The following is a 23,222-nucleotide window of genomic DNA, read 5'->3' as shown; positions in this document are numbered from 1 at the left end:
CCCAGGCGCCCCATCAGCGAGGACATTTTAAATGCACAGGTGGTGACATGTGGATAGCGGCTACGGTATCAGACAGCGAGGACACGGGGTTACCACCAGCACAGATGGCTGCTTGTGTGGGAGAGTCCTGTCCCGCTTCTTAGGGGATCAGGCTCGAGCCATAGTCCACCTGAGCCCACATCCTTGCTTAGCAACGTTCTCTGCTCTGTTTTGTTCCCTCACCCCCTTTATCCTGAGAGCATTCCCTGAACAAACCACATGCAGGGGAAATCCTACTTGATCCTCTTCTCCTGTGGGACCTGCTGGAAAGCACTGCCCATGTTCATTAGACCTGTCATTTCCCGTGCTGTGACAGCTGCATTCCCCTCATCAGCTCCTCCTGCATTGTCCTCGGAGGCCTGTTCTTAGATCTGGGGTCAGGTCAGACCTAGGACACGGTCACATTATTAAAGCAATAGCGACTCATTTCTACCACTGCCAACACTCTTTCAGGATCATTCAGGAACTGGATAGGGCAGGGTTTGTATGTGAATTATATCCTTGACTGTTATATAGTTGAAATATCTTCAATACAGACATTTTCTTGAGATCTTTGGTCGTTAAAATGTGCAGTCTGCGTAGTGAGCAGGTAGTTTTACGGAAAGATGAAGTCTTCCACTTAAACTTTTAGGGTCATACGTCAGCATTGAACACTTCTGTTAATGGCTCTATCAGCTTCCGTGTGCCGCTACTGAACATTTAAGCTCTTTCATTTGATGCCCATTCTCTTAATCATTATTGCAGAATTGTGTTCTTGTGAGATGCCATTTCCCCTACAATCTTTTTTGACGGTAATTATTAGATAGAATGCCATTTCTTGTTTTGTAGAATCTATTTACTGTTTTTTTACCTATTAGCATTTTTTCTCTCTCTCTCTATAAGGTGTGCTCTTTTCAAGTATTTATTTTTTGAATACAAAGTAATAATTTATGTGTGGATTTGTGACTAGATTTTCCTGTACCATATCCTATCATGATAGTTACTAGGGACACCATTCTGTGCTCCTTAACTAGGATAGATGTGTTTAGTATTTCCAGCCAGAATTATTTACCTAGTTTGTCTAAGAGGAATCGATGTCTCTTCACTGCAGTCAGTCATTTGATACCTACCTACATATAGATGATGGTTTTAGTTTAATCACACAATTCTTTAAATTTGGTAAGGTGGAAATGAAATGGAATTTCTCATTAACCTCGGTGCAAACATTCTTTGTCTCACAAGGTTGCACTCTGAGGCGGGGCACACAGGTTGGAGAGGGACGGATGCCCGGGGTGGGAGGAGGAAGGAACAACGTGACCCAGGTCACAGAACATGCTCTTGAGGCTCGATGGGAGAAGCCAATTCACAGCCTGCTCTTTCCCATACGCAGTGTCACTAAAGGATAATAGTTTTCCTGGATGTAATGAGAAAAAAAGTAAAAGTAAGCTGAGAGACTATGACATGAGTATTCTAGTTCCCTCCCAGGGTGCTCTCCAGGAAGGCACTGGAAGCAATCATAACACAGAGAGACAATCGCGTTCTTCTTTCTGCTTTGGTGGGCATCTCCTTTACGTGTTATTTTATTTTCAACCTAGAAATCATATTCCCTATTATCCCTGTTAGATAGATAATCATTCAGCATTCTTTTACACACACACACACACACACACACACACACACACACACTCATGTATAATCCTGTAAAGCAACGAATCATTTGTACAAGTTCATCTCACCAGGGTTTTATCTTCTCACGTGCCTTCTTAGTCCTTAGGGATGGGTAATGTTAAAATAGATCACCGTTTATTCCAATGGTCCATTAGTGTATCGGTGCTTTCCTTGGACGAGTTAACATTTTACTTTTGTCCCCCTCAGATTTTGTGACCGTTTATTTTATGCCCGTTTTGTATCCATTTCTTTCACACGTCAGTGGGTCTTCTCTGATTCAGATTTCAAAAGTCTTAGAGCAGAGGCGCTTGGTGGCTCATCCGTTAAGGATCTGCCTTCCGCTCAGCTAGTGATGCCGCGGCCTGGGATGGAGCCGGCCTGAGGCTCCTGTCCCTGGGGAGTCTGCACCCCTCCCCCTACTCATGTTCTCTCTAGCTCTGTCTCACGCGCTCTCCCTCTCTCTAAGATCAATAAAACCTTTTTTAAAAAAGTCTTAGAAGAATTAAAATGTACTGTGTAAATATTTGAACGTGATAGAACTGAAACAGTCATTCTCTGATGTGCGTTTGGTTGGGACAGAACTGTGCTTCTTCAGTACTAAGCAGCTGGGTGACAATGGTCATAGACTCGCCTGCGAGCTGGCCACGTGCTTGACCTAGTGTGAATGACTCTGACCGGCTGCAGAAAGGGGATACTGAGCCTAAGGTCAACGGATGTCTGAGATCTCGTATAATATGAAAATATCCTTTTCGTTATCCTTTCCCTTAGTACTTCAAGGTTTCCATCCTAGTGCTTTCCCTGCTCTGCTCTGAGAATGTATCTGTCTATATCTCCATGTATTTATCTATTTAATTGTTTTATCATACGGAGTGATGGAAAGCATTATACTGTGTACATAGATTACGCAACTGGATAACTTTTAAAATGTTTATTCTGATTAGAATGTTACTGTGACTACATCTGACTTTCAGGAATTTCACCTGCTCTGGTTGCTCATGTGTGAAACAGAAATCTGTGGAAGGAAGAGGAAAGTCTTGGCCACTGGACTTTTGGGATCTGATTTCCACGGATATGCAGGCCAATGGAATTTTGGAGTTCCTGTTAAATCGGTACAGTAATTGTAAGCGTCTTTAGGGAAAAGGTAAGCACTGTATTTGGGTGGTGATGTTTTTCCTTTTCTGTGATTGAGTATATATATATATTTTTGCTATGATACAGAAAAAAAAAAGATGGTGCAGCTTTCCTAAATACATTAGTCAATTCTGCTATAATGTTTCTGTGCAGAACTAGTAGTGATATTTTGAATGTAATTGAATTTTTGTTGTAAGTACAATCTTGGTCTTCAATTCCTGATTCTGAATGCATTTCAAGATTATATTGTATTATATTCTATTGCCTGTGAAGTGTGTGTACGATCATGAGATACGCATTTACAGTAACGTCCTTCCCTCTGTCTGCATCTCCTTTTGAATTCTTTCTGATGGCTCTCCCCCTTTTTCCCTCACCCCCTATGTACATACTTATAGTCATTTAAGTCTTATTAAGCTCAGACTGAAAGACCGTTTGTACCTATGACTGATGCCAACACAAGGGCCATTATTTCATTTTCCTTATACCAAATATTAATGACATATTTTTGTGATAACATGGACTGTATTGGGAGGAACTATGTCAATTTTACTGAATACATCATTTATTCAAATATTACTGATAAAACCCAGAGACCTGACTTAAACATGAAAGATCGACTCCCAGCCAACCGTTTATTTTTTTGAACAATTTCTTTTAAAAGTTGCTAAACACTTGGTCCTGACAGGAAACATGTGCTAACAGAGGATGGAACAGAAAAATGGCAGTTCTTTCACTGGGTTTGTCCTGCTGGGTTTCTCGGACCGGCCTCAGCTGGAGCTCGTCCTCTTCGTGGTTCTTCTGATCTTCTATCTGTTCACTCTGCTGGGAAACACCACCATCATTGCCTTGTCCCACCTGGACCCCCATCTTCAGACTCCCATGTACTTTTTCCTCTCCAACCTGAGCTTTCTGGACCTGTGCTACACGACCAGCACTGTCCCGCAGCTCCTGGTTCATCTCAGGGGAGAAGACAAGTCTATCTCCTTTGGCGGCTGTGTGGCTCAGCTCTTCATTTCTCTAGGGTTGGGCTGCACAGAGTGCATTCTCTTAGGGGTCATGGCATTTGACCGCTATGCTGCCATCTGTAGGCCCCTACACTACACAGTGGTCATGCACCCCCGTCTCTGTGCCCTCATGGCTTCTGCATCGTGGGTCATTGGTTTTGCCAACTCCTCATTGCAGACAGTGCTCATCTTCATTGTACCACGTTGTGGGAGAAATAAAATAGACCATTTCCTTTGTGAGATCCCCCCACTACTCAAGCTTGCCTGTGTTGACACGACTGTATATGAGTCAGAGATGTTCTTTGTCAGTGTGATGATTCTCCTCATCCCTGTGGCCTTAATCACCTTCTCCTATGGTCGGGTTGTCAGGGCAGTCTTAAGAATAAAGTCGTCTGCAGGGCAGAGGAAAGCGTTTGGGACGTGTGGGTCCCACATCACGGTGGTCTCCCTGTTCTATGGCACGGCCATCTACGCTTACCTCCAGCCCAGCAACAACTACTCCCAGGATCAGGGCAAGTTCTTTTCTCTGTTCTACACCATCGTCACCCCCATGGTCAACCCTGTCATATATACACTGCGGAACAAGGATGTGACAGGAGCAATGAGGAAGATGATTTTCAGGGGCCATGACTCCAGATGACTGGGAGGGAAAGACCCTATGATGGAAGACATTGAATGCCAGGGTATTTAAGATGGTTGTGACCTTGTGGTCTGGGTGGCTTAATTGGTGGGTATCTGCCTCCTGCTCAAGTCATGATCCCGGGCCCTGGATCAATCACACAACAGGCAACTTGCTCAGTGGGGAGCCTGCTTCTGCCTCTGCCCCTGATTGTACTAGCTCTGTCTGTTTCTCTCTCTGAATAAATAAAGAAATCTTTAAGAAAAAAAAAGTTGATTTTGTCCTCCCCATATCTTCTAAAATTTCCTCTGACAGCTCTCAAGGGAATTCCCTTACCTGATGTTTTTACCTAGTGAGTGCTCAAAATTTAAGTCCGGGATTCCTGCCGCTGCCAGGGATGCTGCTCCGGGGCCTAGAACATCTGCGTCACGTTGTCATTGGAAAAAGCTCCACAGGTTTTTCTGATTTGTCCCCCATATGAGAACATGGTTTCAATTCTACTTGGAAGAAGACATTGAGGAACATACCATAAAGGCATAGGGAAACTAAGAATATGAACCACTAAAACGCTAAGAAATATTATTTTAGCATTTTCTGGCAACCTGTTGGAGGCATGTCACCTCTTCTTGCACTGTGATCATGGCTCTATTATAAGGTGTATAGGTTCACTGTATCGCAGCTTTTTCACAGACGTAATTGGGCAAGTGTGAAAAAAGATATCTTTAGCCCAAGGAAAATCCTGCCATCATCGATCCTGATACAGTGTATTTGAATCTTCTCTTCACACCATTTAATAATTTCTTTGATCCAGGCACCAATTGATCAATGCTTTTGTATCTTAAACCTGCCAAAGGCCCCATACAATTAGAATGCATGGACATCTTATAAAAAATGGTAAATGACCTCTTATTTGCTGGAAATCCCATGTTCTCTGTAGTTTGTCGGATTCACTAGGAGGAAATGTGAAGAATAAATACAATGTATATAATATTAAACATCTCCGTGCGTCTGACCTTCACAAATAGCCATCTCAGTTTGAAGCGCTGTCACACAATCTGAATTAGGAGAGATGAACGCAAACATCCCAGAACAAATGAGTCTGACCGGGCAGCCCTTATCTTACTGCAGGCTCAGCTTGCACAGAAACGTGTTTGGGGCATGGATCTGGTGTCGTGTCCTGTATTGTCGCACACAGTGCACTTTCCCACGGAGGCTGGAGCTCTGCGATGCCATCTTCATGCACATGGTTCTGATTTCTGGTAGGTTTTCCCAACTCGTAGCCCGTGTAGGTAAGTGTATCTGTGTCTGGGACTGGACACGTCCGCGTAACCAGGGTGCTGTTCCCTACCCAACAGTGACCAGCTCCACCAGGGCCTTGCACCCCCTGAGCTGGTCGTGCTCATGACAAGTGACCTTGTCCAGAGACAGCGCTTGGAGGCTGGAAACGACAGCCGGGGGAGAGTATGCACACGGTCAGGGTCTCTCTGGATCGCTAACAACATCACAATATTCCCACTGGAATCCACCCCTGGGGTTTGTCTTGACCGCACAGTGATGCTGCATGTGTGCCAGCGGAAAAGCGGTTTTGTGATACTGTTTATCCCGGATGGTGACAGATTTCCATTCTCCATCATATTCCTGTTTTGTTTTAAAGATTGTACTTATTTATTTATTTATTTATTTATTTATTTATTTATTTATTTGAGAGAGAGAGAGAGACAGAGACCCTGGGCAGGGACGGGCAGACTCTGGGCTGAGCACAGACCCCAGAGCGTCTCCATGTTCTGACGTGGAGACAGGAGCTGAGCTGAAATCAAGGCTTGAATCCCTGATCTACTGAACTCACTATGCGCCGCTCTACTCTCTGTTGAGTTTCAACCACATCGTGATTTACACCCAATGGTCACTTTAAAATCCCTCAAATGATCTCTCTTTGGTGTAAAAACCCTCAGGGTCTCACGAAGTTACACAGCCTGTTGAGGCTACTCTGCTCTTGAGGTCATACAGCGCCCTGGGGTCAAACAGATTCACTTCCTTTAAGTGAACCTTTGATGGCATTTGCAAGTTTTAGACTCATGGGAATAAATTACAGACAATAAAGGTCTCTGGGATCCATGCTGAAATAAAAAAGAGATTACCTGACAGACCAAACACAAGTTCAGGATTGTTCTGTAGCAGTTTTCTAACGTTAGGAACCGCTCCCCACACTCTCCATGCTTTGTCTACAACAGAGTCCAGGGTTGCGTAATTGTCACCAATACTGTTCGCACTGTCTCCTTTTGTATTTTCACCAGTAACTGTGGCATGGCTGTGGGATTGTACCCAAGGCTTGGCTACGTTATTTGACTCCATCTGTGTTTAGCACCTGGAGCTCAGGACGACTGTTATGCTTTAGAGGAATCCATGGATTCTCCCAGCTCTTGTCCTTTCTGAGGAACGCGGGGTGCACACCCTCAGCTCAGGGGATGCGTGATTACAGACACCCAAAATGTCAGTCGGACTCACATGAAACTCAATTCTTAACCCACAGAAGATTTACTACCGATTAACTAAGGATACAAAATGCTGAGAGCCCTTGAGTATCCAGGAGGCCCTAGGCCCATCAGACACAGCTTTGGAGACCCTGCACCGCAATGGGAAGTGGTTTGTTTCTCAGATGTGGGGCAGAACTTGTCTGGCACCAGTCAGCACAGGGAAGGCTGGGGGATCCTCAGATTCTGTGTCCCTTCCGTCACAGCCCTGCTCTGGCGTTAGGACTGTCATTTGGTAGCATGTCTGCAGTGTGTGGGGTGTAGCTTCTAAACAGACCCCACGCATCACGCTGCCATCACTAGTAGGGCAGTGATCGGCGTACAGCCACCCCTGTAAGACCCTCACGTATCTCGTGGTCTGTGCATTTCACGGTTACTCTTTGCCAGAGTTCTGCTCTGTCCAGGCTCACTGAGGAGGGAGGAACAGGTTACAGATCCCTGTGAACCTTTCCTTGGCCGGTGACTTCTAGAGACATATAGATGAAATAACATGCAAATTAGTATATTGTCACACACACACACACCCAGATATGCACATGCACAAACATGGGCTTCACGTGCTATCTCTCCTAGGTCAGTCTCTTAACCCTTTTGTGAGGATGGAGAGTAGAAGAAAATGTGTTTCCGTCAGCTCGCACTACTTTGAAGTGACAGGTGTATAACTGATTATTTCCAATGTGTTCTGAGATGTGTACAAACATACCCAAGTGTGTGGGGTAACAGTTGATTCCTTCAGGTCACATGGCAAAGGAAAACTACTTACCAGGAGGTGTTGGGGTATCGGTTCTTGGGAGACTCTTACCCACTAAGAGCTGAATGGAACAAGCTACACTCCTTTTGCTGTCATAACAGATACGCCTAAGTACAAGGTTTAGAGTTGCCATTCCTTCACTCTCTGGATTTCAATTTGCATCAGAAAGGGTGGGCTGTGCTTGTACATAGGATAATTCTAGAACACTCCCTTTCATTAACTCTGTGGAGAGATTAACAAAAAAGATGTATTTACTTATTTTAGAGCAGGAGGGGCAGAGAAGGAGGGAGAGAGAAACTTCAGCAGACTCCGCGGAGAGAGCGAGGCTCCACGAGGGTCCAGATGCAGAACCCTGAGAGCAGAGCCTGAGCCCAACCCAGGAGTCTACATTCAACCAACTGGGCCACCCAGGTGCCCCTGGGAGGGCATATATCTCTGTGACATCCCGATTTCATTTCCTTCGGATGTGTACCTACAAGTTGGTTGCTGGATACAACAGCAGTTCCGTTGATAATTTTTTGAGGAACCTCCGCACTGCTTCCCGTAGAGGCTATCAGTTTACCTTCCCACCCTTAGATATTTTGGATATCATTCCCTTATCAGGTAGAAGTTGTGTAGGTACTTTCTCCCATTCTGTAGGTTGGCTTTTCATTCTGTTGCTCTTCATTCATGTTCTCTTGCTGTGCGCGAGCTTTTTGGAGTGACGTAGTTTCACTTATGAGTGTTTTGCTGTTGCTGCGAGTGCTTTGGTGTCATCTTCAGGCTCTGGGTTGAAAGTGGATCACAAAGAGTGGCTAGTTTGTAGATAGGATGATGCCAGACCACCCTCATTTGGTAAATGTCAACATATCCGATGTCATGAATCTTTCCCTCTGTGTTGTCTTCCAGGAGTTTTATAATTCAGGTCTTAGGTTTACACCTCAATCCAGTTCAAGTTAATTTTTGAGGTGTATAGTATAGTGTTCCAATTTCCTTTCTCTGCATGTACTGATCCATTTTTTTCTGGAGCATTTATTAAGGAGACTATGTTTCCCCATGAATATTCTTGGCTCTCTGGGCAAATGTTAGTTGTGTGCGGGTGGGTTTCTGTCTGGGTTCTTCATCCACTTCCTCCGTTGTCTGTGTCTGTCTCTTCAGCCTCTACCGTACTGTCTTGATCACTAGAGCTGCATTTTTTTAAAAGATTTTTTTTATGTATTTGAGATAGAGAGAGAGAGAGAGTGCGCACACATGAGCAAGAGGGGGAAGGGTCAGAGGGAGAGAGAGAAGGAGAAGCAGGCTCTGTGCTGAGCACGGATCCTGATGTGGGGCTTGATCCCAGGACCCTGGGATTATGACCCGAGAGAAGGCAGACGCTTACCTGACACAGCCCCCAGGGGCCCCTCACTAGAGCTTTATGATATGGTTGGAATCAGGAAGTGGGATGCGTCCTTTCTTCTTCTGATGTCGTGGTGGCTTTGGCCATTTGCGAGTGCTGTGGCTCCAAACAGACTTTAGGATTTTTTTCTCTATCTGTGAAAAAGGCCACTCAAATATTGACAGGGATTTCACTGAATCAATAATGGTTTTGAGTAGTGTGGACATTTTAGCAGTTTTAATTCTTCCAATTCATGAACACTAGATATCTTAATTCTTCTCCTATTTCTTTCATGAATATCTTGTAGTTTGAAGTGTACAGATCTTTTGCCTCCTTGGATCAATTTATTCCTAAATGTTTTATTGGTTTATATGTTATAGTGAATGGGATAAAAATCCTTGTTACATATAGATGTTCACATTTCCTACTTCTAACATTTGCTCCATGTTACATGTCGGTTCTATCACAGTGTATCTGGGGAAAAATAAATACAAGCGATATCATTCAATTTTGTCATCCCACTTCTTAGTCCTCTCCTAAGGTCAGATTTTCCTGCTACTTAATACAAAAATCTTCTCCAGGGGCACCTGGGGGGCCCGGTTGGTTGAATGTAGACTCCTGCTTTGGGCTCAGGCTGTGCTCTCAGGGTTCTGCGATCAAGCCCTGAGTTGGGCTCCACACTCAGTGCAGACTCTGCTTAGGCCTCTGCCTCACTCCTTCTCTGCCCTCCCTGTCACTGGGGGGCTCAGGCAGTTAAACATCCGCCTTTGGCTCAGGTCATGATCTCAGGGTCCAGGTGGGGGCCCCACATCAGGCTTCCCGCTCGGCGGGGAGTCGGCTTCGCCATCTCCCTCTGCCGCTCCGCTCTGCGCTCATGCACTCTCTCTCTCAAATAAATGCCATCTTAAAAAATAAGAGTAACTTTTAAAAAAACCTCTCTACAAAGTTACTAAATGAGACTTTTCTAGAATTATCCTATGTAAAAACAAGACCACCGTTTCTAATGCAAATTGAAATCCAGAGAGTGAAGGAATGGCAACTCTGAACCTTGTACTTAGGCGTGTCTGTTATGACAGCAAAAGGAGTGTAGCTTGTTCCATTCAGCTCTTAGTGGGTAAGAGTCTCCCAAGAACAGATGCCTCAACACCTCCTGGTAAGTAGCTTTCCTTTGCCATGTGACCTGAAGGAATCAACTGTTACCCCACACACTTGGGTATGTTTGTACACATCTCAGAACACATTGGAAATAATCAGTTATAAGCCTGTCACTTCAAAGTAGTGCGAGCTGACGGAAACACATTTTCTCTACTCTCCATCCTCACAAAAGGGTTAAGAGACTGACCTAGGAGAGATAGCACGTGAAGCCCATGTTTGTGCATGTGCATATCTGGGTGTGTGTGTGTGTGTGTGTGTGACAATATACTAATTTGCATGTTATTTCATCTATATGTCTCTAGAAGTCACCTGCCAAGGAAAGGTTCACAGGGATCTGTAACCTGTTCCTCCCTCCTCAGTGAGCCTGGACAGAGCAGAACTCTGGCAAAGAGTAACCGTGAAATGCACAGACCACGAGATACGTGAGGGTCTTACAGGGGTGGCTGTACGCCGATCACTGCCCTACTAGTGATGGCAGCGTGATGCGTGGGGTCTGTTTAGAAGCTACACCCCACACACTGCCGACATGCTACCAAATGACAGTCCTAACGCCAGAGCAGGGCTGTGACGGAAGGGACACAGAATCTGAGGATCCCCCAGCCTTCCCTGTGCTGACTGGTGCCAGACAAGTTCTGCCCCACATCTGAGAAACAAACCACTTCCCATTGCGGTGCGGGGTCTCCAAAGCTGTGTCTGATGGGCCTGGGGCCTCCTGGATACTCAAGGGCTCTCAGCATTTTGTATCCTTAGTTAATAGGTAGTAAATCTTCTGTGGGTTAAGAATTGAGTTTCATGTGCGTCCGACTGACATTTTGGGTGTCTGCAATCACGCATCCCCTGAGCTGAGGGTGTGCACCCCACGTTCCTCAAAAAGGACAAGCGCTGGAAGAATCCATGGATTCCTCTAGAGCATAACAGTCGTCCTGAGCTCCAGGTGCTAAACACAGATGGAGTCAAATAACGTAGCCAAGCCTTGGGTACAATCCCACAGCCATGCCACAGTTATTGGTGAAAATTCAGAAGGAAACTGAATTTTGTATTTTATTTAATGCTAATTAATTTAAATGTAAATGGCTTCCTGTAGCTACTTACCCCGTATTGGACAGCCCAGCTCTGGAGCATGAATTGCAGCAGATTTCGTCCTCCCTTGGCATTGGCAGCCTTTGTCTACCCCACGAGCCTGTCACTGGCTGTGAGCTGCCCCCACCGTGTTCCTGAGATCCCCTGGCACAGTGGCTCCCCTTCAGCTGAGGGCCAATCTCTGAGAAGGGAATGGCTGTGAACCCTGCAGCCCGTATTCCTAACACATCAGGCAAGGACCGGAGCAGCAGCCAGGGAAAGAGGGTCTGAGCAGGACACCAAGAGCATCACGCAAGAGTCCATTCCCGATCCTGTGCGAGGACACAAGGATGGAGCCCAGTGTCCAAACAGAGAAGCACCGACACCATAGTCACAACATAGAACTCCCCTGTAGTAATCTCCGATACAGCATTTTTTAAACTCCAGACATGCTTTAGATGTTTTAGGAAATATAAAGGGAGAAAATGACCATTTAGAAACTATTAATACTGACAATGAGTTTTTTGCATAGAGAACAAATATTGTCTAATTTCACAGACAATAAGGACCAAAGGGAAAGCGGGGAAGCATATACTCCAGTAATTGTACACATATGCATACTCTCTAATTATGTTACGAAGACCGTACTTTATTACCACTGTAGATGCGTATTTAAAGTATTCTCCACGTGTGCATACACAGATATAAGGAATAGACTACAGTACAATGAAATGTCTGGGAACGACTTGGGAGAGTCTATAATGAACAACTATTTTTAATTCTTATACTTGGACACTTTCCACAGTCTTCCTTTAGACAGTGGACCATATAATCAACCCAATAAAGCACTTTTGTTTTAAGAACAATCGCAACTGAAAATTAACTAACTTACCAATTCCTAAAGCAACACAGAGACCAAGTTCCATTTCACTCACCTTTCTTCACCTTCTCCGCGGGTTCTAGCTAGTTCCCTACGTCCTTTCCAAGTCACTGCCTACACACAGTACTGGGACTGGCACTGGGACATGCAGAATCCGACGTATGCGGTAAATGCAAAGGTCGGCTACACCAGCACTGGCTTATCCATAGATTTTTCCTAAACAAAAGGACGCTTTCTCACGATGACTTCACGGGTCTTCAGGTGGACAGAGATCTGCACGTTGCCTCTAGGACGTAGGAGATGAAGGCAATAGCGAACTCTCACTATGGTTTCCCGAATGTAATGACCTGCCTGGTGACAGTGAGACCCTCATGAGCACAGGAGGGGATGCTGTGACCCTCGGCTGTAGCTGGGCTGACACTGAAAACCAAATGTGTTTCCCTGGCTGGCGTCTCTGGGGAGCAGACGCCCCACACTGTTAATGAGGCCGTCTCGCTGAGCGGTCCAGAGGTGACAGTCCTCAGGGAGAATGAAGATCGAGGACAAAGCCAGAGGAGACCTCATCTGTCTCCTATGTGATGTCACATATTTCACAGAGGACAAATCCCTCCCTAGACCCCTCCAACCAGCTTGTTCTCATCTGTGAATGACCTGCATGTTTTACAAGACACTGAAGACTTTTTCACCACAATTCCCCCGAATATTTGCATAGAAATATAGAAGTAAGAGTCCATTCAGTTAGTTAATTTGAAATGTAAATATGTGGGTCCCCAGTCCCTTAAACTTCAGACTTTTTTTTTAATGTTTTTTTATTAGATTATGTTAGTCACCATACAGTACATCCCTGGTTTCTGATGTAAAGTTCGATGATTCATTAGTTGCGTATAACACCCAGCGCACCATGCAATACGTGCCCTCCTTACTACGCATCACCGGCCTATCCCATTCCCCCACCCCCTCCCCTCTGAGGCCCTCAGTTTGTTTCTCACAGTCCATAGTCTCTCATGTTTCATTCCCCCTTCTGATTACCCCCCTTTCTTTATCCCTTTCTTCCCCTACCGATCATCTTAGTTCTTATGTTCCATACATGAGTGAAACCATATGATAATTGTCTTTCTCTGCTTGACTTATTTCACTTAGCATTATCTCCTCCAGTGCCATCCATGTTGTAGCAAATGTTGAGAACTCGATCTTTCTGATAGCTGAGGAATATTCCATTGTATATATGGACCACATCTTCTTAATCCAGTCATCTGTTGAAGGGCATCTCGGCTCCTTCCACGATTTAGCTATTGTGGACATTGCTGCTATGAACATTGGGGTGCATATGGCCCTTCTCTTTACTACGTCTGTATCTTTGGGGTAAATACCCAGAACTGCAATGGCTGGGTCATAGGTAGCTCAATTTTTAACTTTTTAAGGGACCTCCACACTGCTTTCCAGAGTGGCTGCACCAACCTGCATTTCCACCAACAATGTAAGAGGGATCCCCTTTCTCTACATCCTCTCCAGCAATTGCTGTTTCCTGCCTTGTTGATTTTTGCCATTCTAACTGGCATAAGGTGGTATCTTAGTGTGGTTTTGATTTGAATTTCCCTGATGGCTAATGATTTTGAACATTTTTTCATGTGTCTGTTAGCCATTTGTATGTCTTCATTGGAAAAGTGCCTGTTCATATCTTCTGCCCATTTTATGATTTGCTTATTTGTTTCTCTAGTATTGAGTTTGAGAAGTTCTTTGTAGATCTTGGATACCAGTCTTTTATCTGTAGCATCATTTGCAAATATATTTTCCCATTCCGTGGGCTGCCTCTTAGTTTTTTTTTTTATTGTTTCCTTGGCTGTGCAGAAGCTTTTTATCTTGATGAAGTCCCACATGTTCATTTTATCTTTTGTTTCTCTTGCCTTTGGAGATGTATCATTAAAAAGTTTGCTTTGGCCAATGTCGTAGAGGTTGTTGCCTATGTCCCCCTTAGGATTCTGATGGATTCCTGTCTCATATCAAGGTCTTTCATCCATTTGGAGTTTATTTTTGTGTATGGTGTGAGAGAGTGGTCAAGTTTCATTCTTTTGCATGTAGTTGTCCAATTTTCCCAGCACCATATTGAAGTGACTGTCTTTTTTCCACTGAATGTTTTTTCCTGCTTTACCAAAGATTAGTTGCCGAAAGAGCCGAGGGTCCATTTCTGGGTTCTCTATTCTGTTCCATTGGTCTATGTGTCTGTTTTTGTGCCAGTACCATGCTGTCTTTGTGATCACAGCTTTGTAGTACAGCTCGAAATCCGGCATTGTGATGTCCCCAGCTTTGTTTTTCCTTTTCAACAGTTCCTTGGCGATTCGGGGCCTTTTCTGGTTCCATACAAATTTAAGGACTATTTGTTCCAGTTCCTTGAAAAACGTCCTCGGTATTTTGATCGGGATAGCATTGAAAGTGTAGATTGCTCTGGGTAGCATGGACATTTTAACTATGTTAATTCTTCTGATCCATGAGCATGGAATATTTTTCCATCTTTTTGTGTCTTCCTCAATGTCTTTCAAGAGTGATTTATAGTTTCTAGAATATAGGTCCTTTACGTCTCTGGTTAAGTGAATTCCAAGATAACGTATGATTTTTGGTGCAATTGTAAATGGAATGGCTTCCGTAATTTCTCTTTCTTCAGTCTCATTATTCGTGTATAGAAATGCAACTGATTTCTGAGCATCGATTTTGTATCCCGCCACATTACTGAATTGCTCTATAACTTCTAATAGTTTGGGAGTGGCTTCTTTTGGGTTTTCCATATAGAGTATCATGTCATCTGCGAAGAGAGGCATTTTGACTTCTTATTTGCCGATTTGGATACCTTTGATCCCTTTTTGTCTTCTGATTGCTGTTGCAAGGACTTCTAGTACTATGTTGAATAATAATGGTGAGAGTGGGCACCCTTGTCGTGTTCCTGATCTTTAGGGAAAGGCTTCCAGCTTTCCCCCGTTGAGAATAATATTTGCTGTAGGCTTTTCATAGATGGCTTTTATGAACTTGAGAAATGTACCCTCTATCCCTACACTCTGAAGGGTTTTAATCCGAAAAGGATGCTGTATTTTGTCAAATGCTTTTTCTGCATCTATTGAGTGAATCATATGATTTCTGAATTTTTGTTTCTGAATAAAATCTAAGACACTGATAGATTTGCGAATGTTGAACCACCCCTGCATCCCAGGGATGAATCCCACTTGGTCATGATGGATAATCCTTTTAATGTACAGTTGGATTCTATTTGCCAGGATCTTGTTGAGGATTTTGGCATCCATATTCATTAGGGAAATCGGTCTGTAATTCCCCTTTTTGTGGGGGTCTTTGCCTGGTTTGGGGATCAAGGTAATATTGACCTCATAGAATGAGTTTGGTAGCTTTCCTTCTGTTTCTATTTTTTGAAATAGCTTCAGGAGAATAGATATTATTTCTTCTTTGAATGTTTGGTAGAATTCCCCAGGAAAACCGTCCGGGCCTAGAGTTTTATTTTTTGGAAGATTGTTTATCACTGACTCAATCTTTTCATAATTAATTGGCTTGTTTAAAAAATCAATTTCTTCCTGTTTCAGTATTGGTAGTTTATGGGTTTCCAGGAAGGCCTCCATCTCTTCCAGATTGCTTAATTTATTGGCATAAAGCTGTTGATAAAAGTTTCTAATAATCCTTCCAAATTCATTGGTGTTGGTTGTGACCTCTCCTTTTTCATTCATAATTTTAACCTTCAGAATTTTGGTTTGCACTCAGGTCATGATCTCTGAGTGTTGGGATGGAGCCCAGCTTAGGGATAGAGCACCCTGCGAGCGGGGAGGCGGCTTCCCCTCTTTGTCTCCCTCTGCTCCTCTCCCCACTCATGTTCTCTCTATATATATACAATAAACAAACAAATCTTTAACAAGAAATAGATATTGTAAATACGTGAATATTTTTTTCACTTATTCTCATTCATAACCAATGTGTAAGATATCGCAGAGCTAATTCTAAGTGACACAAGTCAGGAGAGAAAAACAAAGACTGTGTGATCTGACGTAACTGCGGATCCAGAAGAGCTGAATCTGCAGATACAGAGAGTAGAATGGTGGTGACCAGGGGCTGAGAGGGGAGAAGTGGGAGATGTGGGCAAAGGGTACCAGCTGCCAGGTGCAACACGAGCAGGTCCTGAGAAGCTAACGTACAGCATGGTAGTTACAGTTCCTGTGACTGTATCACAGACTGGAAGTTGCTGAGGGTAGATCTTAAACGTTCTCCCCACAAAGAAGAAAGGCTCATCGTGTGATGAGATGCAGGTGTTAGCCAACGCTATCGTGGTAACAATTTTGTTGCATACACAGTTCACATCTCCTAGTCCTAAGATATGCTCCATGTTACATGTCGGTTCTATCACAGTATAACTGGGGAAAAATAAATTCAAGAGACATCATTCAATTTTTTATCCCACTTCATCGTCGTCTCCTAAGGTCAGATTATTCCTGCTACTTAATACAAAAAACTCTCTCCAGGGGCGACCTGGTGGTGCAGTTGTTTGAGAGTCAGACTCCTGGTTTGGGCTCAGGCTCCGCTCTCAGGGTTCTGCATCTGGACCCTCGTGGAGCCTCGCTCTCTCCGCAGAGTCTGCTGAAGTTTCTCTCTCCCTCCTTCTCTGCCCCTCCTGCTCTAAAATAAATAAATACATCTTTTTTGTTAATCTCTCCACAGAGTTAATGAAAGGGAGTGTTCTAGAATTATCCTATGTACAAGCACAGCCCACCCTTTCTGATGCAAATTGAAATCCAGAGAGTGAAGGAATGGCAACTCTAAACCTTGTACTTAGGCGTGTCTGTTATGACAGCAAAAGGAGTGTAGCTTGTTCCATTCAGCTCTTAGTGGGTAAGAGTCTCCCAAGAACCGATACCACAACACCTCCTGCTAGGTAGCTTTCCTTTGCCATGTGACCTGAAGGAATCAACTGTTACCCCACACACTTGGGTATGTTTGTACACATCTCAGAACACATTGGAAATAATCAGTTATAAACCTGTCACTTCAAAGTAGTGCGAGCTGACGGAAACACATTTTCTTCTACTCTCCATCCTCACAAGATGGACAGGAGATTCAGGCGGACTACCCTTATCTGTGCATGCCCATATCTGTGCGTGTGTGATAATACACTAATATATATGCTACCTGCATGTAAAGGCAAGCCAGACTGTAACACGTTCTGGTGAAAATCAAGGAGAAACATTCCTTGGGTAGTAAAGGATGGTTTTTCCAAGAAAGGCAGTGAGTCAGAGAGAGGGTGGTTTCATCATGAAATCACCACATTGTAGCCACAATACTTCCTTGACTACATTAAACAGAGTTCTCGTTTCCATAGAATTATTAAGAAAGATGTTTTCCCAAAAGAATCTTGCCAAACTCTTTCAATGTTTCCAAATGCTTGAAACGGGGCCCTAAAAATACACGGACAGCACCATCTGTCAGCTGCTACCAAGAATCGAAGGGACGCTCCTGAGAAAGGCTTTGGCAGCTGTCGTGACTTCCCATCGATCATGAGGATCCCACATAATCCAATCAGTAGAAATGTCCAGGACGCTTCACTGAGACTAAAGACACAGGTCCAACAACTGAACCACTTCACTCTCGAAAGAGCTAAAACTGTCCTCAGAAATGGTTGTCTACTTAAACGAACTTACACTTCTTAAAGACCTCATAGATTTCTTTCAGTTCAGAATGGGTAACATAAATCCACCCAACAGTGTAAACCAATAGAACTAAATTGTTGTAGGATCAGGTGTAGAGACCCAGAGCAGATCCCAAAACGGGCCTCAAAGGCATAGTGATTATTTTGAATGGAAGCTGCTTGGGAAACAGCAGGTGCAAGGACATCACATCCTCCTCTGTCCCCCTGAAAGCAGGAAACAGATCTCCCCTCCAGGGGAGTAAGGACTAAGAAGACTTAGAAGTAAAAGGACTAAGAAGTAAAAGTCATCCTTATCACCCAAGTACGGACATGAGAGTTGAGAAATCTGTAGAAATAAGCCTTTTTTATGATCTACTACCTCAGCCCAAATTCCAATTAGAATTCCTTCCTAACTAAAGCTCCCAGACGCCTGTTTCCTTTATCCTGTCAATTCCTCACACATTTCTTGTCTCTGTATGAAAGGCGTAAAAACTGCCCGCCTTGGTCATTTCTTTGGGTCTCAATTTCATTATAGGGCTCCACCAGCAGGTAATAAAGCTTTGGGTTTTTTCTCGTGTTACCTCTGCTCTTACCACTTTAATTCCAAAACAGCTAGAAGAATCCTGGGGTGGGGGGGGGGAGAAGAAAAGGTCTCCCTCCCCAAAGCAAGTGTCCCATCCCTAAGGCCATGTCAGGGACCACATCCCCTGACCCCTCTGAGCAGCTGTCATTCATCCTCTCATTTCTGCATTTACACGGAGCCCACCTTCTCAGCAAACCGTACCATACACAGTGGTTCCCAGAGTCTGCACGACCAGGTCTGAAACACGCTACAATATCACGACGATGAAAGAAGTCCTCACCCGCATTACAAAACAAGCATCTGAAAACAAGTCACCTGCCAGGGAAAGGTTCACAGGGATCTGTAACCTGTTCTTCCTTCCTCAGTGAGCCTGGACAGAGCAGAACTCTGGCAAAGAGTAACCGTGAAATGCGCAGACCACGAGATACGTGAGGGTCTCACAGGGGTGGCTGTACGCCGATCACTGCCCTACTAGTGATGGCAGCGTGATGCGTGGGGTCTGTTTAGAAGCTACACCCCACACACTGCAGACATGCTACCAAATGACAGTCCTAAAGCCAGAGCAGGGCTGTGACGGAAGGGACACAGAATCTGAGGATCCCCCAGCCTTCCCTGTGCTGACTGGTGCCAGACAAGTTCTGCCCCACATCTGAGAAACAAACCACTTCCCATTGCGGTGCGGGGTCTCCGAAGCTGTGTCTGATGGGCCTGGGGCCTCCTGGATACTCAAGGGCTCTCAGCATATTGAATCCTTTGTTAATCGGTAGTAAATCTTCTGTGGGTTAAGAATTGAGTTTCATGTGAGTCTGACTGACATTTTGGGTGTCTGCAATCACGCATCCCCTGAGCTGAAGGTGTGCACCCCGCGTTCCTCAGAAAGGACAAGCGCTGGAAGAATCCATGGATTCCTCTAGAGCATAACAGTCGTCCTGAGCTCCAGGTGCTAAACACAGATGGAGTCAAATAACGTAGCCAAGCCTTGGGTACAATCCCACAGCCATGCCACAGTTACTGATGAAAATACAAAAGGAAACAGTGCAAACAGTATTGGTGACAATTACACAGCCCTGGACTCTGTTGTAGACAAAGCATGGGGAGTGTGGGGAGCAGATTCCTAACGTTAGAAAACTGCTACAGAACAATCCTGAACTTGTGTTTGGTCTGTCAAATGAATTTTTTTTTTTTTATTTTGTGCATGGATCCCAGAGGTCTGTGTTCTCTGGAATTTATTTTCAGGAGTTGTGAACATGGAAATGCTATTCAAACATTCACTCAAAGGAAGTGAATCTGTTTCGCCCCAGGGCACTGTGTGACCTCAAGAGCAGAGTAGTTGCTCCCCCAGAACAACAGGCTGTGTAACTTCCTGAGACCCTGAGGGGTTTTGCACCAAGGAGAGATCATTTCAGGGATTAAAGTAACCAGTTGGATATAACGGTCAGAATGTGGTTGAAACAATGGAGAGCGCCTAGGGGCTCAGTAGGTTAAGCATCTGACTCTTATTTCAACTCAGCTCATGACTTCAGTGTCTCTAGATCAAGCCCCACATTGGGCTCTGTGCTCCGCCCAGAGTCGGGCTGTCCCTCTCTGAGCCCCTGTGTCCCTCCCCTGCCCAGTCTCTCTCTGTCATCAATCAATCAATCAATCAATCAATACAATCTTTAAAACAGAAACAGGAATATGATGGGGAATGGAAATCTGTCACCATCGGGGATAAACAGTATCACAAAACCGCTTTTCCGCTGGCACACATGCAGCATCACTGTGCTGTCAAGAGAAACCCCAGCGGTGGATTCCAGTGGGAATATTGTGATGCTGTTAGCGATCCAGAGAGACCCTGACCGTGTGCATACTCTCCCCCGGCTGTCGTTTCCAGCCTCCAAGCGCTGTCTCTGGACAAGGTCACTTGTCATGAGCACGACCAGCTCAGGGGGTGCAAGGCCCTGGAGGAGCTGATCACTGTCGGGATAGGGAACAGCACCCTGGTTACGCGGACGTGTCCAGTCCCAGACACAGATACACTTACCTGCACGGGCTTCGTGCAGAATTCAGAGCTGTATGACAGTTAATATAAATGAGATGGTAATTTATAAAATTTAGACACATGAGCATGTTTAGTAGTTAATAAACAATTCTTTTCTTTTTTCCTCCTGGTGAATCCGAGTAAGCTCCACGGAACATGGGATTTCCTGGGAAAGAGAGGTCATCTCTCTTATTTTCATATGTCCCTGCATCCAAATTGTTTGGGGCCTTTCTTCGGATGTGAGTTACAAAGCATTGATCAGCTGATGCCTGGATCAAAGAATTTATAAAATGGTATCAAGAGAAGATCTAAATGTTTTACCCTTTGAAGCTTTTACCGCACGACTGTGGATAGAACACGCAGAATATTAAGTGGGAACTGAGTTCTGTGCTGTGTCGATGTGATCATGTCCCAAAGCCATTGTGGATGCGGCACTGGCTCACAAGCTGCGTGACCAGCGTGCAGACCTCACGCGGGCGCTTCTCCGACTGAGCACAGAAGTGGGCGAGCGCTGCCTGGTGTGTTAGCGCTGGCGCTCCCCGTGCACTGGCCGCAAGGCCCCGTCCCCGCCCCCATGTGACGCGAACGCTGTGGATAGGCTGCCTCCGACCACCGACACACGGGACATCACACTCCACCTGGCATCTGAGTGGCTTTACCGGCGTCGATGTTAGCAAGGTTTTCTCTGACCTAACAATTCGTTTTCCCGTAGACGCCCACCTAATTCTGTGAAAAAGCTGCGCTACAGTCAACCTATGGACCTTGCAATAGAGCCATGATCAGAACGCAAGAATAAGTGTAGAGCCATGATCAAAACGCAAGAATAAGTGTAGAGCCATGATTAAAATGCAAGAATAAGTGACATTCTTCAGCAATTGGTACAAAATGCGAAAATGTTCGTATTTCTTACAGTGCGGTAGTGGTTTGTAAGCTTATTTTGCCTGTGCCGTCATATTACGTGCATGAATGTCTTTTTGCACTTAGAAATGGAACGGTATTCCCAAATGAGAGTGAAATAAGAAAAACCTGTGCAGCGTTCTAAAATACTAAAAATCATGGAACATTGCATCGAAAACTGGAGATGTACTGTATGGTGACTAATATAACAAAATAAAAATTATTAACAAAATAATAAAATAAAATACTGAAACAAGATGCCGATGCTCAGGGAGCCTGGTTGCTGCAGCTGCTCAAGCGTCCGAGTCCTGATTTCAGCTCAGGTCGTGATCTCAGGGTCGTGGGATCCATCCTGGCATCAGACTCTGCACTCAGGGTACGGTCTGCTTGACATTCTTTCTCCCTCTGCCTAACCTCCTCCTAGTTATGCTCTCTCTCAAATTAGATCATAGATCCTTAAAAATATATATATACGCATATGAGCTAAGATTACAAAATCAGCCTCTCCAGAGGCTACATGAATCCATGAACTTAGATTTTGGGAATTCACTTGCATAAAAGAATGAGGTAAGTAAATTCCCTTGAGACTTATCAGGGGAAATTTTGGATGACCCAGGTAGGTGACAAACATCTTGATCACTCTGGTCTTCAATGTCTTCTATTAAAGGGTCTTTCCTCCCAGTCATCTGGAGTCATGGTCCCTGCAAAGCACCTTCTTCATGGCTCCCGTCACATCCTTGTTCCGCAGTGTATATATGACGGGGTTGACCATGGGGGTGACGATGGTGTAGAACAGAGAAACAAACTTGCCCTGATCCTGGGAGTAGTTGTTACTGGGCTGGAGGTAAGCGTAGATGGCCGTGCCATAGAACAGGGAGACCACCGTGATGTGGGACCCACACGTCCCAAACGCTTTCCTCTGCCCTGCAGATGACTTTATTCTTAAGACTGCCCTGACAATCCGAGCATAGGAGAAGGTGATTATGGCCACAGGGATGAGGAGAATGACCACACCGAGAAAGAAGAGCTCAGACTCATTCGCAGTGGTGTCAACACAGGCAAGCTTGAGCAGTGGGGGGACCTCACAAAAGAAGTGATCTATTTTATTTCTCCCACAACGTGGTACAAGGAAGTTGAGCACAGTCTGCAATAAGGAGTTGGCAAAACCAATGAACCACGATGCGGAAGCCATGAGGGCACAGAGACGGGGGTGCATGACCACTGTGTAGTGCAGGGGCCTGCAGATGGCAGCATAGCGGTCAAATGCCATGACCCCTAAGAGAATGCACTCTGTGCAGCCCAACCCTAGAGAAATGAAGAGCTGAGCCACACAGCCGCCAAAGGAGATAGACTTGTCTGCTCGCCTGAGATGAACCAGGAGCTGCGGGACAGTGCTGGTCGTGTAGCACAGGTCCAGAAAGCTCAGGTTGGAGAGGAAAAAGTACATGGGAGTCTGAAGATGGGGGTCCAGGTGGGACAAGGCAATGATGGTGGTGTTTCCCAGCAGAGTGAACAGATAGATGATCAGAAGAACCACGAAGAGGATGAGCTCCAGCTGAGGCCGGTCCGAGAAACCCAGCAGGATAAACCCAGTGAAAGAACTGCCATTTTTCTGTTCCATCGTCTGTTAGCACATGTTTCCTGTCAGGACCAAGCATTTAGCAACTTTTAAAAGAAATCTTTAAAAAAGTATTTTGTAGGAGGAGGTGGATCTAGTATGTTATAGGACATGGCAATGGCAATGGTCTGGGGGAAAGATGGCAGAGGAGTAAGGGTCTCCTTTTTTTAGCTGGTCCCCTGAATGGCGCTGGGTACCTACCTGACCATCCCGAACATCCATGGAATCAGCCTGAGATGCAGGAAGTTACATCTGGATCTCTA

The 23,222-nt window shown here is 44.9% G+C and overlaps 2 protein-coding genes across 2 annotated transcripts; one reads left to right on the top strand and one right to left on the bottom strand.

Moving 5' to 3' along the window:
• The first annotated feature begins 3,501 nt into the window (after positions 1-3,501).
• On the top strand, positions 3,502-4,461 carry LOC123794122 (olfactory receptor 2B8-like). The gene has a single exon (XM_087858023.1). It carries the CDS (start codon positions 3,523-3,525, stop codon positions 4,459-4,461), a length of 939 nt encoding a protein of 312 aa, XP_087714149.1. The 5' UTR covers positions 3,502-3,522.
• A 17,562-nt stretch (positions 4,462-22,023) lies between these two features.
• LOC123794120 (olfactory receptor 2B8-like) lies at positions 22,024-22,983 on the bottom strand. The gene has a single exon (XM_087858020.1). It carries the CDS (start codon positions 22,960-22,962, stop codon positions 22,024-22,026), a length of 939 nt encoding a protein of 312 aa, XP_087714146.1. The 5' UTR covers positions 22,963-22,983.
• Between the last annotated feature and the right edge of the window lie 239 nt (positions 22,984-23,222).

The sequence above is a fragment of the Ursus americanus genome, chromosome 32 (assembly GCF_024610735.1).
Source record: "Ursus americanus isolate L20-20 chromosome 32, mUrsAme1.1.p, whole genome shotgun sequence".
NCBI classification, from domain to species: Eukaryota; Metazoa; Chordata; class Mammalia; order Carnivora; family Ursidae; genus Ursus; species Ursus americanus.
The sequence above is the reverse complement of the archived record's forward strand: the minus strand, read 5'-3'. Positions and strand labels throughout refer to the sequence as shown.